The sequence below is a fragment of the Nematolebias whitei genome, chromosome 15 (genome assembly GCF_014905685.2).
Source record: "Nematolebias whitei isolate Nwh7 chromosome 15, NemWhi1, whole genome shotgun sequence".
In the NCBI taxonomy this organism is placed as follows: domain Eukaryota; kingdom Metazoa; phylum Chordata; class Actinopteri; order Cyprinodontiformes; family Rivulidae; genus Nematolebias; species Nematolebias whitei.
This window is the reverse complement of record NC_056512.1, coordinates 217,241-232,331: the sequence shown is the minus strand read 5'-3', so window position 1 is coordinate 232,331 and position 15,091 is coordinate 217,241. Positions and strand designations below refer to the sequence as shown.

Below are 15,091 nucleotides of genomic sequence, written 5' to 3'. Positions count from 1 at the left end.
ATATCTAGCTCAACAGTACTATACCATGAGAGGTGATATGCTCCAGCGATGAGTCACACTGGGCTGCAGCCTTTTGTAGATGGAGAGGCTCATCAGGCTGATGGCCGCCAGGTGTTGGTAATCAGCGGTCATCAGCAAGGCAGGCTGTAGGCAGTGGGACCCTTACAGTGGGGTCCTTCATGATGCAGGTGGCCCTCTTCCTGCATCTGGAGGTGTAGATGTCTGTGATGGTGGGGAGGCTGATTCCGACAGACTTCTGTACAGCCTTCACCACTCTCTGCAAAGCTTTTCTTTCTGCAGCTGTGCAGCCTCCATGCCACACGTTGATGTTGGAGCACAGGATGCTCTCCACTGCACACCTGTAGAAGGAGGTGAGGACTGAGCTTCCCAGACCAGCTCGCCTCAGCCGTCTGAGGAAGTAAAGTCTCTGATGAGCTTTCTTGATCAGGCTGGTGGTGTTGTTGCTCAAGCTGAGGTTGTCATTCATGTGTATACCCAAGTACTTGTAGCTGGAGACCACTTCCACCGCAGATCCTCTTATGTTCAGGGGGGTGTAGATGTTTTTGTTCCTTCTGAAGTCCACAATCATCTCCTTTGTCTTCTTCACATTGATGTGAAGGTTATTCTCTTTGCACCAGCTCTCCAGGTGTTCCACCTCTTGCCTGTAGCTGGACTCATCATTGTTTGTGATGCATCCCACCACCGCTGTATCATCTGCAAACTTTACAATGTGACAGCCTGGATGGGTAGTTGCACAATCATAAGTGAGCAGAGTAAACAGGAGGGGGCTCAACACACATCCCTGAGGAGAGCCAGTGCTGAGGGTTATGGTGGAGGTGGAGAAGTTGTGGATCCTCACTAACTGTGGTCTGTTTGTTAAAAAGTCTAGTACCCAGTTGCAAATGGAGGGGCTTAGTCCTAGTGTGGATAATTTGTCCATCAGGGTTTGGGGGATCATGGTGTTGAAGGCGGATGTGAAGTCCACAAAGAGCATACGGACGTAAGAGTTTTTCTGCTCCAGGTGGTTGAGTGCAGTGTGGACCACAGAGGAGATGGCATCCTCTGTTGATCGGTTCTCATGGTATGCATACTGATGAGGGTCCTCGTTGATGTTTATGGTTGTTTTGATGTGAGTCATGACCAGTTTTTCAAAGCATTTAGCGACTATCGGGGTGAGGGCCACTGGCCGATAGTCATTCAGACCAGTCACTGTAGAGCTTTTTGGGACTGGGATGATGGTGGCAGTCTTCAGGCAGGTGGGAACTGTCTCCAGGGTAAGTGAGGTGTTAAAGATGTCTGCCAGCACCTCACAGAGCTGATCAGCACATTCCTTCAACACTTTTCCGGGGATGATGTCTGGGCCAGTTGCTTTGTGCGGATTAATCCTCCTGAAGGTACTCCTTACTTCGGCTGAGGTCACGCTGAGATGCTCTTCATCCGGTGGTGAGGCGAGTTTGGTGCTGGGTGGTCTGTTCGGGTCTTCAAAGCATGCATAGAACTTGTTGAGGGCATCAGGCAGAGATGGGTCTCCGGGGCATCGCCGTATATAATCCAGTTTATTGTCCAAAGAGCGTAGTTAGCCAAAACCATGGATGGGACAGCTGGTTTGTGTGGGCTAGCTGCTAGCCTAGCTCGGATACCTCCGCGCTTACCTCGCTTCTGCTTCCTGTCACGCGGCTTATGGCGCTTCCACTATGGGCGTGACGAAGGAGTGAGGGTCGTGATGGCACCGGCTTCCAGAGCAGGCTGCAGTCACGTAGCTCTTCTTCGAGTTTGCAGTTTATTCCTAAAAGTCTGGTTTTTCTGACATCATGCAGGAACTCACGGCTATACTTGTGTTTTAGGACATCTAGACACGACGAAGACGTACAAGCACATTCCGGCTCGCAGGACAAAGAAAACGAAAACATCGTTTAGTCGGGAGAGAGAAGCAGCAGTGTGTGTGCGCTCCGCCATCTTGGAAATTTTATCACAAGCAAAACTGGTTTGTTCCACTTTGGAGTAAGCTGTTGGGGAAAGAATCAGTTTTGTTGTGCGTTTCCTTGACTGATGAAGCCTTTCGGACCAAAGGCAAAACGTTTCAGCACAAAAAAAAGAAACTGTCAAGATGACCTGACTGAAAAATGTTGGATTTTATACCTGGATTATTGAGCATGGACTTTGTTGTTTTCAACCAGTTTGACAAGACTGTCAACAAGGAAGAGGGCTGGCAATGGAGGAGGGGGCGTACCAAAGAGACCATCTTATCACAAGCAGAACTGGTTTGTTCCACTTTGGAGTAAGATGTTGGGGGAAGAATCAGTTTTGTTGTGCGTTTCCTTGACTGATGAAGCCTTTCGGACCGAAGGCGAAACGTTTCATTACAAAAAAAAAGAAACTGTCCGGATGACCTGACTGAAAAATGTTGGCTTAATATAGAAAGTTTTTGTTACGATTGTTACGATAGAATGAACTGAAGGCAGGCACCTGAAAAAGTTTAACAATGCCCTTTACATTACAACATAAAAAAAAATCAACCTTGCATCCACAAACTTCATTAAATTTAACTTAAATCTACTCCTTTTCCATTTGAGTGAGAATAAATATCCACTGGATAGCAAATAAGAGTTCTGCTCTGACAAGTGCAGCTTATAATTCAATATTTTGAAGTTGTTTTTTTGTTTTTACCTTGTAACAGGAGGATGCAATAAACAGTCATAGATAATAATTTGTGGTTTCAGAAGGGAGATGAAGCTTTGATCACCTTGTCGTCGATCACTGTGACATGACCTCTGTAAAAGGCCATCTTACCCAGAGATCTGGCTTTTGTAATCTTGGGCCACAGTTCTTCTCTTGCCAGCCGGTCTTCCTTTATAAAATATTGAGCAAAACGGAGACCTTGTTCTTTGCAAACAGCCAAATCCTCTGTCACTTTCCATACTGTGTCTCGATGGCGCCTCCTAGTGAACTGTAGGATGACCTGACGTCCGTCCGTCTTCTTTTCTTCCAACTCGGTGGACTGTGTCGATCATATCTTCTGCCTGGTCTGCCCATTGCAGTAAGATTCTTGAAAGAAGCTGTTCTGCCTTTTCATTAAGATTTTCTCCTTTCTCTTTGAGACCCGACAGCCTCAGGTTCCATCGACGCTTGCACCTTTCAGCCTCCAGAAGTTTTTTTTTTCTTTCAGGGCTGCATTTTCTTTATTCATTGTAGTAAACCTCTGTTCAAGGTTTTCCATTGCAGATTTACATTCAGCTATGCCGAATGTGTTTTGATCCACTTCAAGTGTGATGCGGGTAAACATTTCTGAGGTTTTTTTCAGCTGTTTTCCAATGTCATAAACTTTGCTATCCAGATTTTTAATGGCTGCTAAGACGGCAGCTAAAGAGACCTCACTCTCAGTGGCTTGCTTTTTAGCAGGTGGGTGCTTAGTTGGAGTTGCATTCAGTTGTCGTCTTATACCAGTGGCACTTTTTTGACGTCTCCATCGGTGTTTCAGCGCTAGCAGCAGCAGCAGCATAGTTATGCATGTTTAGCTTAGTAGTGTTAGCATTATCATTTTTCAGAGTGGGGAAATCTTTCTCATTAACGGCGGACATCTTTCATCAATCTCTTATTTCACCCTTTACTTTAGAGCATGGATGTTCAGGTTTACCTTGGGGATTAAATGGAGTGCCAAGGGCTGGTTTTTGTAACTAATTGAGGGCTGCGCTAATGGAGCTTAGAATAACATGTGTGCCTTCATCTACATCTTGCCGGAAGTCCAGCACTGGATGAAAGTAATGATGTAAATTATACTGTTCAGTTCCTAATTTTTATATGTGGGATTAACAACAGTTTTGAAATAATGGAGGTCTTTTTGACCCTGGAGTCTCTGAAAGGAAAAACAAGGAGAGGATTTTTTATAACCGTCTGCTACCATCGAGAGAATGACGCTTCTGTGGAATAAACTTGACAATGTCACAATGGACAGATCAGAGTCAGAGTCAGAGTCAGAGATTCTTTATTGTCATTCGCACCTCATGTAGTACATGTGGTGGAGCGAAATTATGTACACAGGGTCCCAGTTACATCCAACAATAAAATGTATACGAAAAACAGTAATAACATCTAAGATATGAACTAAGAAAAACATTAACTAAATATACACTAAGCACTCATAACATAAAAACATTGAACATCAGCACAAACATGAACATGAGTCTGTGTGAGCGGATGTGCACGCACAAACACATCAACATTGAAACAGATCAGTAGCAACATGATGTGGTTTTTCACAGTGATTATTCTAGTTAGAGATTCATGTGTGCAGTGGACAGCATCCTGTGCTCCAGCATCAACGGCAGAGATGGGTCTTTGGGGCATTGTTCACTCCTTCCTTTATAATCTGTTATGCACTTAATGCCCCTCCACATGCTCCGAGGGTCTTGTGAGATTAATTGACCCTCGATCCTCTGTGCATATGTGGCCTTGACCCTCTTAATACCAGCAACCAGCTCTTTTCTTGTCTTACTCAGCTCCTCTGAGTTTCCAGACCTGAAGGCAGTGTTCCCTGCTTCCAGCTGGATGCACACCTCTGCATTCAGCCATGGTTTTCTGTTTGGGTAGCTTTTAACATTTCTGATAGTGGAGACGGTTTCAGTACATGTACTAATGTAACCCAGAACTGAGGATGTGTATTGGTCTAGATCAAGCGATCCTCAATTTTCAGCAGCTTTGAAAGCTCTGAAAACCTGCCAGTCTGCTCGGTCAAAACAATCTCTCAGTATGGGGCCACTGTCCTAGATCCAACATTTAACTTTCTTTTGTACCGGTCTGGAGCATCTCAGCGGGGGAATGCAAGCAGGAGCCAGGAAGATTGAGATGTGGTCTGACAGTCCTAGGTGGGGGCGGGGTTCGGCTTTGTATGCATCTTTTACGTTCGTGTAAACACGGTCCAGCGTGTGGTCTCCACGTGTTGGAATTGCCACATGTTGATAAAAGCTTGGGAGACAGTCCTTTAGATTCACGTGGTTAAAGTCTCCAGCTACAATGTAAAGAGCTTTGGGGTGTTTGCTCTGCAGCGAGCTGATGATATCATGTAACTCCTGCAGTGATTTATTAGCATTATCGTCCGGAGGAATGTAAACAACCGTGATGAAAGTCACTGTGAACTTGCGGGGTAGGTAATGTGGCCGACATTTCACTGTTATTTGCTCCAAAGCTTTCGAGCATGAGCTATTTACAACAGTACAGTTTGTGCACCAACTTTTACTCACGTAAATGCATACTCCGCCTCCCCGTGATTTCCCCGTTAGCTCACTGCAGCGGTCCGCTCAAAAAAAGAGTCTGTTATCCAGCTGGAAGACTGTATCCGGCATTTCACTTGTAATCCATGTTTCGGTGAGGCAAAGCACCGCACACTTCTTAATCTCTTCTGAGGTGCTTGCTCTCAGACGAAGTAAATCCACCTTGTTGTCAAACGAGCGGACATTCGACAGAAAGAGAGACGGCATGGGGAGTTTACCGGCTTTAGCATTAGCTTGTAGCCTCACCATAACCCCCGCCCAGCATCCTCTCCTCTTAAGCCAGGAGCAGCGCTTCCACTTCTGGTCGCTGGAACGCCTCTGCTACAGCTTCCAGGTAGATGGATTTAAGATCTGCATTCTAGACCAGGACTATGTGGGGGTTCAGGGTCTGGGGGTTGCCATGGGCGGTGCTGGCGCTGTGCTCTCCCTGGGGTTGTTTGGACCCCCTGAGCTTGGCTCTTGGGTGCCATGGTTGGCCCGCTGGCCGGGGTGGCTGCCGGGGCCTGGCGGGCGGTCGGCTGGGGGTGCGTGCTTGGTTGTTGGCGGTGTGTGGGGGTGGTCGGTGGCGTGTCCTCTTCATGGTGGGGGGTGTCCTGTCGGCGGGGCATGGCCTGGGCCGGGTCTGGGGTATTGGCTCTTCTCCGCTCAAGAATGAATGGGTTTACCTCCTGGGTTTGGGCATGGGCTGCCCCCTGTAGAGGGCAGGTACATGTCTTGGACCTGGGGGGTATAGAGTGTGTATCGGGAATAAGAATGAAATGTATCGTTATTGTATGTCTTTGAGTGAATGAATGTGAGATTGAGGTTGGGATAGTGTGATTGTGTCTGTGTATGAATGGGTATTTGTTAGGCCGAGACTCGGACTGCCCCCTCTTTGATACAACTGGGGGTGCTTGGCATCGCGCCCCTATCACGCGGCCCCCTGGTGGGGTGTGCCCTTGCCTGCCGGCGCGCTTGGGGCCCTTGCTATCGGGGGCTGGGCGCTTGGGCGTGTGTCGGCTCGGCCTGGTGTCTGCCTGGTGGGGCTCGGGTCCTCTGGCCCTGTCAGGCCTTGGCCTGGGTGGTGTGAGTCCTCGGTGCCCGGGCCTCGGTGCCTGGACCTACATCGGTGCGGCGGGTGCCGACGGAGGCCTATGAGTTTGTCGCTGTTGGCCCCGGGGGGTCACTGTATGTGGTTGCTGGTGGGGATCTTCCGGTTCTCCCCTGTGGTCCGTTCTGGGGGGTGGGTGAGTGGTTCGTCCTGTGTGGGTGGCTCTGGGGGCTCCGCGGTCGGGGTCCCTCCTGGGGTCTTGGGCTTTTTCCTCTGCCTCTGGTCTTGGGGATCGGGTCTCTGCTGCTTCACAGTTACTAATAAATGTTCTATTAGAGAAGCCTTATACACTTATGCATGCTCACAACCACACACAAATAGAAGCAGGGATGCTTATGTAGGCTTTATATGTAGATATATAGATATGTATGTGAGTGTATATTCATGTGTATGTATGTATGTATGTATGTATATAGGCGTAGGTATGGGTATATATATTTATGGAAACTTACTGCAAAGCCATGAATATTTTAAGTTCTTTATACATATGTATTTTGTTGCTGTGTTTTGTCATGTTCTTTGCAGGTGAACAGACAGTGGCCGGGTGTTTTGACGTGTGCTCTATTTGTATATATTTCTTATATTTTGGAGTCTTACTTTGTCTTTTCTTTCTTTCTATCCTATTAAAAAAAAAAACCCTACACTAGATAGTCACTATAATAAATGTTTCATAATAATGGTGTGGAGAGGATGGCTGTAAGGGGAGAAGGGAGGCCATCACAAAGGAAAAAAAAAAAAAAAGATCTGCATTCTGCAGAGCGTAGTTTTGAGTTTGTTGCTGATTTCTGCTATATTTTGTGGCAAATCCGCACCTATTCTCATCATTTCGGTTTGGCTATAGTTCACACGCATAAATCGTGCGGAGTCAGGCACAGAGTCAATATCAAAACTTCTAAAAACTGGAATGGTACTGGGAGCCTGTGAAGCTGCAACTGCTCTGAGCACAGCCATCTTGATATATCACCAAATAGATAAATCACCAAATTTAAGTGGAAAACATTTCGGGCTGCTGACAAGAATCCAGGATAAAGTGAGAGAGCAAAACCCCGACCAGGATGTTACTTTTCTTCACTGCATCATCCATCAGGAATCGTTGTAAGTCATGCTTTGTGTGTGAATGAGTGAAACTGTTAATTGTGTGTGAGTTGTCAAAAAAAAGTGAAAGACAAAAATGTGTGAATTATTGTCCAGGTACTCTGTTGTGATGTTGCATAGAGGAGCTGCAGGAGGATGATGTCTGCTTCCGTTCCCAACCTGCCGCAGCTGACCTGTCATCAACTTTAGATCCTGTAGTTGTAAAAAGTTTTGTGAAGAGTTTGTAGAAGTGAGCTGCCACTTTATTTTGACTTTTCTCTTGTATTTTTTTTCATTCAAAGTTATTTAAACAGATAAATCACAATGAGCCTCGAAGACTCATTTACAAGTGAGACCTGTTTGGACAGACAAAAACAGTGGTTAACTGGACACATGTAGGAATTGGAGGCAAAAAAAATTCCTATCAGACTTTTTTTTACTTGACAGAGGAAAAAACCCTCATATTAAAAAACACCTCACACAAACAAGCACATATTTGCATAGACATTCTGCAATTGGAGACGAGAGCGGTCAACAACGCTTATAGATGCTCTCGAGGTCACTGTAATCAGTCACTGTCCTCCGGTGAGATCCATAAACATTCTCGAGGTATGTCGAGGAATGGCCAAGGATAACATCTATGAGAATCCAAGAGTCCTGAAATGATGACACAAAGTTTATTCAGCTGGTTATCAGTTGGAAATTCCTCAGGGGGGGGTGGTGAGCGTCAGATCACATTTTCACAAAAATCTGTTGTTTCCAAATTTCATGGCGTCAACAAATCCCAAAAAAGTTGGGACAAGTCCATTTTTCCCACTGTGTGGCATCCCCCCTTCTTCTTCCAACACTCAGCAGACGTCTGGGGACAGAGGAGACCAGTTTCTCCAGTTTAGAAATAGGAATGCTCTCCCATTCATGTCTAATACAGGCCTCTAACTGTTCCATCGTCTTGGGCCTTCTTTGTCGCACCTTCCTCTTTATGATGCGCCAAATGTTCTCTATAGGTGAAAGATCTGGACTGCAGGCTGGCCATTTCAGTACCCGGATCCTTCTCCTACGTAGCCATGATGTTGTGATTGCTGCAGAATGTGGTCTGGCATTATCGTGTTGAAAAATGCAGGGTCTTCCCTGAAAGAGATGACGTCTAGATGGGAGCATATGTTGTTCTAGAACCTGAACATAGTTCTCTGCATTAATGGTGCCTTTCCAGACATGCAAGCTGACCATGCCACAAGCGCTCGTGCAACCCCATACCATCAGTGATACAGGCTTCTGAACGGAGCGTTGATAACAACTTGGGCTATCCTTGTCCTCTCTGGTCTGGATGACATGGCGTCCCAGTGTTCCATAAAGAACTTCAAATCGTGACTCATCTGACCACAGAATAGTCTTCCATTTTGCCACACTCCATTTTAAATGACCCCTGGCCCAGTGCAAACGTCTGAGCTTGTGGAGTTTGCTTAGAAATGGCTTCCTCTTTGCACTGTAGTTTCAGCTGGTAACGACGGATAGCACAGTGGATTGTGTTCACTGACAATGCTTTCTGGAAGTATTCCTGAGCCCATTCTGTTATTTCCTTGACAGTGGCATTCCTGTTTGAGATGCAGTGACGCTTAAGGGCCTGGAGATCACGAGCATCCAGTAGAGTTTTATGGCCTTGACCCTTACGCACAGCGACTGTTCCAGATTCTCTGAATCGTTTGATGATGTTATGCACGGTTGATGATGACTTATGTGATAACTTAAAAGTCTTTGCTATTTTACACTGGGTAACACCATTCTGGTAATGTTGCACTATCTTTCTGCGCAACAATGGTGGAATTGATGATCCTCTTACCATCTTGGCTTCTGAGAGACACTGACGCTCTGAGAAGCTCTTTTTATACCCAATCATGTTGTCAATTGACCTAATTAGTGTTAACTGGTCTTCCAGCTGTTCGTTATATGTTCAATTTCCTTTTTCCAGCCACCTATTGCTACTTGTCCCAACTTTTTTGGGATTTGTTGACACTGTGAAATTTTGAATCAACATATTTTTCCTTTAAAATGTTACATTTAATCAGATTAAACTTTTGATCTGTCATCTATATTATATTACAAATAAATATTGACATTTGCCATCTCCACATCACTGCATTCAGTTTTTATTCACAATTTGTTTAGTGTCCCAACTTTTTTGGAATCCGGTTTGTACATTGTAACAAATATAGTCTTATGGTAGCTTTGGAGGAGAGGCTGTCTGAACTGGAAGCTCGGCTCCATGCTGTAGAAAAAACAGTAGCTAGCCAGTTCTCCTCGGACAGCGCAGAATCACAGAGGCTAGCTCCCGTTAGCGGTCCTCCAGCAGACCCCGAGCAGCTGGGACCCCAGGCCAGCTGAGTGACGGTCCGGAATAAGTGTAGTGCTAAGGCTAAGCCCCCAGTTCACCACCGACCCATTCACATTTCTAATCAATTTTCCTCGCTCAGTAACACACCCGCTGTTAGGATAATTTATTGTTATCCTTGTAATAGCTCTTTAAATAAACGTGCCACACAGGAGAGGTAGATATTTTCTTAATCCCATGTTTTAATCTTGCAAGATGGAGCAGTGTTGAAATACAAGCATTAAAATGTTACATGACGCTCCGTCCCAAGTCTCTAGCGTCTCAAGACTCTAGCGGCCATCGTTAAGTGCATTCCATGGGCCAGAGCAGGTGACATAGTGTTACGACCCCAGTCGTAAGTTGAATGTGTGTGAGTGTGCAAAGCCCTAATTGTGCCAATTAAAGTCCAGGTGTGCGGCTGGAGGAAGATACTGCTGAACAGAGCTGTGATTGGATGCCTGCCTGGAGGTACTGCACAATAAGAGGAGTTGAGTTGGAGATGACAGCGGCCTTTCCATCCACTCTGCATGTCCCAACCAGCCACAGCTGACCTGCTGTCCATCGCGTTGATAAATTAGTTTAATTTTTTGTAAGGAGTTCTTGTAGGGGTGAGCTGCCATTTTAGTTAAGTTTCTTTTTTCTCCTGTTTTTGTTAGCTTAGATCAGGTAAGAGACCTGTCTTTTTGTTATTTGTACTTTTGAGTTGTTAGGCAAGTGTTAAAAATAGGAAGAAAAATAGTTTGTTTTGTTTATTATTTTGACCTGAGGCTCACACTGAAGTCTGGTAAGACTCGTGTAAATATTCAATCATTCACCTTACCATACCATATCATTTTATTTATAGAGCACTTAAAACATCGACAAGGCCAACCAAAGTGCTGTACAGACAGAACAACAGGCAACACACAAAGCAATATACAAAATGAGGTAAATCGGAATAAAGACATAAAAACGATGCAGATAATAAATATGACAACTAACCAGTGTGGAGCATACAGGATCAAAACACAGATCATCTGGTGTTGAAAGCTACTGAATAGTAGTGGGTTTTAAAACAGGACTAGAAACTTTTGTTATTTTGTTCTTCGTTGTGGAATTATTCATTTGAAACATCATGCTTTTGGGCTGTTTTTGTTCAAAGGGGACAGGACGACTAATCCGTGTTGAGGGAAGAATGAACGGGGCCATGTATTGTGAGATTTTAAGCCAAAACCTCCTTCCATCAGTGAATGCATTGACGATGGAACGTGGCTGGGTCTTCCAGCATGACAATGATCCCAAACACGCTGCTCAGGCAATGAAGGAGTGGCTCTGTAAAAAGCATTTCAAGGTCCTGGAGTGGCCTAGCCAGTCTCCAGACCTCAACCCCATAGAAAATTTGTGGAGGGAGTTGAAAGTCTGTGTTGCCCAGTGACAGCCTCCAAACATCACTTCTTTAGAGGAGATCTGCATGGAGGAATGGGCCAAAATACCAGCTAAAGTGTGTTCAAACCTGGTGAAGACTTACAGGAAACATTTGACCTCTGTTATTGCCCAAAGTATTGAGTTGATTTTTTGTTATTGACCAAATACTTATTTACCACCATAATTTACAAATAAATTCTTTAAAAATCCTACAACGTGATTTCCTGGACTTTTTTTCCTTTTTTGTCTCTCATAGCTGAAGTGTACCTATGATGAAAATTAAAGCCCTCTCTCATTTTTCTAAGTAGGAGAAATTGCACAATCAGTGACTGACTAAAGACTTTTTTTGCCCCACTGTAAATGTAGCCAAACTGACTCTGATTCCTGTTTTTATTTTTTTTAACTCACGGTCAAGGTGTCTTTATTGTCATTCACATGTACCACATGTGGTGGAACAAAACTATGTACACAGGGTCCTAGGTACATCCAACAACAATACAAATTGAAAGAAAAACAGTAATAAGATCCAAGACAGGAACCAAGAGCTATGCTAAACTAAGAGTTTACTAAGCACTAATAGTACAAAACAAAGTGCCAAACAACAGCAGAACAAACATGAGTCTATGTAAACAGATGAGTATGAATGAACACAGCAACATGAAATAAATCAGCATTATAGTGATTTTTTCAGTGATTTTTTTTTTCACAGTAATTTTCACAGTGAGAATCCTGACTAGGGATTCATGAGTCTAACAACCTCAGGGTAGAAGCTGTTGCTCAGTTTAGTGGTTCTGAACTTAATGCTCCTCAACCTTCTGCCTGAGGGGAGTGGGGCAAAAAGTGTGTGTGCTGGGTGAGTGGGGTCCTTCATGATGCAGGTGGCCCTCTTCCTGCATCTGGAGGTGTAGATGTCTGTGATGGTGGGGAGACTGACTCCAACATCTTCTGTGCAGCCTTCACCACTCTCTGCAAAGCTTTTCTTTCTGCAGCTGTGCAGCCTCCATGCCACACGTTGATGCTGGAGCACAGGATGCTCTCCACTGCACACCTGTAGAAGGAGGTGAGGACTGAGCTTCCCAGACCAGCTCGCCTCAGCCGTCTGAGGAAGTAGAGTCTCTGATGAGCTTTCTTGATCAGGCTGGTGGTGTTGTTGCTCCAGCTGACACTGTCATTCATGTGCACACCTGAGTACTTGTAGCTGGAGACCACTTCCACCGCAGATCCTCCTATGTTGTGTGTGTGTGGGGGGGGGGGGGGGGTGTAGGTGTGTGTTTGTTCTCATTTGCCTCATCTCATCTGCCTGTACATGTCTGCCTGGTAAATATAGTTACTTTTCTTTATGACATCACTCTGAGTAGAAACAATTTGTCACAGCTAAACATTAGGACGATAAAACCATCTTCTGTCCCCCTGAGCCCCCTGTCCAGTCTGGTTCCTATGTTCAGTTTCTGAAGGCTGGTGACCTCACCTACAACTACAACCCAATTCAACATGGCTAGCACAGAAAAATTTAATTTGTCAACTTTTTAGTTTTTTGGAAATGTTCAAAATTAATTAATTAATTGGGGAGTGGTGGAGCAGAGGTTAGAGAAGATGGGCCTGTGGTCGGGAAGTCACAGGTTCAACTCCCGGTAACATCAACATCAAAATCTGGGTGGAAAAGGTAAAACACCCACACCTGCCTCCACCCTCATTTGCCCCACTCTGGGCCCGAGCAAGGTCCTTAACCCCCACCATTTGCTCTCAAAACCAGGTCTCTCTTGAAAATGAGTTCTTGTGACTCAATGAGACTACATGTATAAATAACGGGTAAATGAAAAAATGTTTTTTAATGTATTCACTTGTACAGATATTAAGATGAATTTCGAAGTAGTAGTAGCTTTCATTCAACTTTTATTTAGACAAGTTAATCCCACTGAGCCTCGAGGACTCATTTACAAGAGAGACCCGATTTCAACAAAGAATGATGACAACAATGGACAGTTATAAAAAGGCATACAGATTTTTTTTTTTACAATTTAAAATAAGATGGCAAAAAAAGTAATAAAAACAGCTAGATTCTAAGGCAAATGTAAAAAACTAAAAACAGGAACATGTCTGCATTGGTCCCTGCCAGGAGTCCAACAGATTCTTAAAGACACTTAGAGAGGTCAAAGGTCGAGAGCTTCAGATCTTTTTGCAAGATATTCCAGGAAACGGGAGCGGAGTAGGAGAAGGTCCTTTTGTCTAGTTCAGTCCTCACTGAGGGAACACTGCAGGTAATGATGTCCTGAGAGCGCACTCTGTAGCTGCACTCACGCAGAGACATGTAGGAGGAGATGTATGAAGGCAACAGACCAAGAAGTGATTTAAAGATGAAAATGTACCAGTGAGAGAGTCTGCGTGAAGTTAATGATGTCCAGTTAACCAGTGAATACTGGGTGCAGTGATGGGTATGATAATCACAGCCAGTTATGAATCTTAGTGCACCATGATAGACAGCATCCAACATCTGCAGGGTTCTTGTAGGAGCGTTCATGTAAATAATGTCACTGTAATCAAGCTGAGAGTCATTAACAAAATGTATTGTGTGACAGCTCGTAATATTTCACAACGTTCAGTAAATATGTTAGTTTGAGATTTGATAGAACTGATCTTGATTTAAAACTCTCACATGAAGGGCGGTGGGTGATATGCATTTCTTTAAGGAGGTCTAGGTCCTTAACTAATCCTCCTGCAGCATCTGTGAAACCAGCTGCTTTAGAAGGTGTTTGGTGTTTTGAGGTGAAAATAGTTGAGTTTAGAAACTCACTGCCATCTCCCTCTCCTCCTCCAAGCTCGGGGGTTGTTCCTGCTGGACTCTGCATGCCTGATGGTAGGCTGTTCTTCACGTCCACTACTGTAACAGACAGAGTGATTGATTAGCCTGAAAAGTGTTGTCAGGGGCACAGCATATTATTGCATCACTGTTGGCGAACACACATACGTACATACACTGTATAAAGTCAGCTTCCATTTTATTTAGAGGAGCTGTGAATGTTGCTCAAAGTCAGGAACACGGTGTCCTGGTCCCTAAAAACAGCTGCTAGCCTAGCTGTGGATAGCACGAACATTTACTGTTCCCTTGACATTAGTCTAAATTCAGCATGGCTTGGCGGAAGGACACAGGGGAAAATGTTTACAAGTGCTGCAAATAGAAACAAACCATAAGGAGGGGGTGGGGTGGGGTTGGCGTGTGGTGGCATTACTTTACGGTTTAGTGGAACAAAAACAAAATCATTGTCCAGATATATATATATTTCTGAAAATCATGTTCGGTTACTATGGATAGTTTTCAGTCACGCGACACACTAGCTACCCTGACAGGCAAAACATGGCAGTGCACAGTGATGATCTGGAGTGATCAATAATGCTGTCATGTGGAGATGAAAAACCAGAAAATGTTGACAGCAACAGGATTACATCGTCTTTGTAGAAAACATTTGATCAACAGTAAGCTTACAATTACTCTGTTTTTTATTAAGTTGTTTAGTTCTGTGATTTTGTTGCAACAGTTGTATGTAAAGAAGATTAATGGATGAGCTCTAATAACATAATGAGAGAAAATGAGCTCAGGAGATGACAGATGATAAATCATCGACATAACTTCACAAACAAGAAATTAACAAAATATAAAACAAACAAATACATTAAAACATGGCAACATACGAAGACTTAGATTTTAAAATATACAATGTTGAAGATGCGATTGATACAAATTTTTTCCCTGCAATAAAAGACTGTGAATATTACAATGAAGAACAGTTTAATGACATCAATATAACTAATGGAGGTCTCTCTATTATTCACTTTAATAGTAGAAGTTTAAATGCAAATATATCCAAAATAACAGATTATTTAAAACAGCTAAAC

At 44.1% G+C, this 15,091-nt stretch overlaps 1 protein-coding gene across 1 annotated transcript in view; it reads right to left on the bottom strand.

The window, feature by feature from the left end:
* The window catches only part of LOC119421421 (histone deacetylase 5), a gene marked incomplete at its 3' end in the record, with an annotated part of 271,884 nt that overhangs the window by 61,017 nt on the left and 195,776 nt on the right, over positions 1–15,091 (bottom strand). Inside the window, 1 exon segment of the mRNA XM_037688782.1 lies at positions 13,992–14,078. Within this exon segment, the coding sequence (XP_037544710.1) occupies positions 13,992–14,078 (87 nt within the window).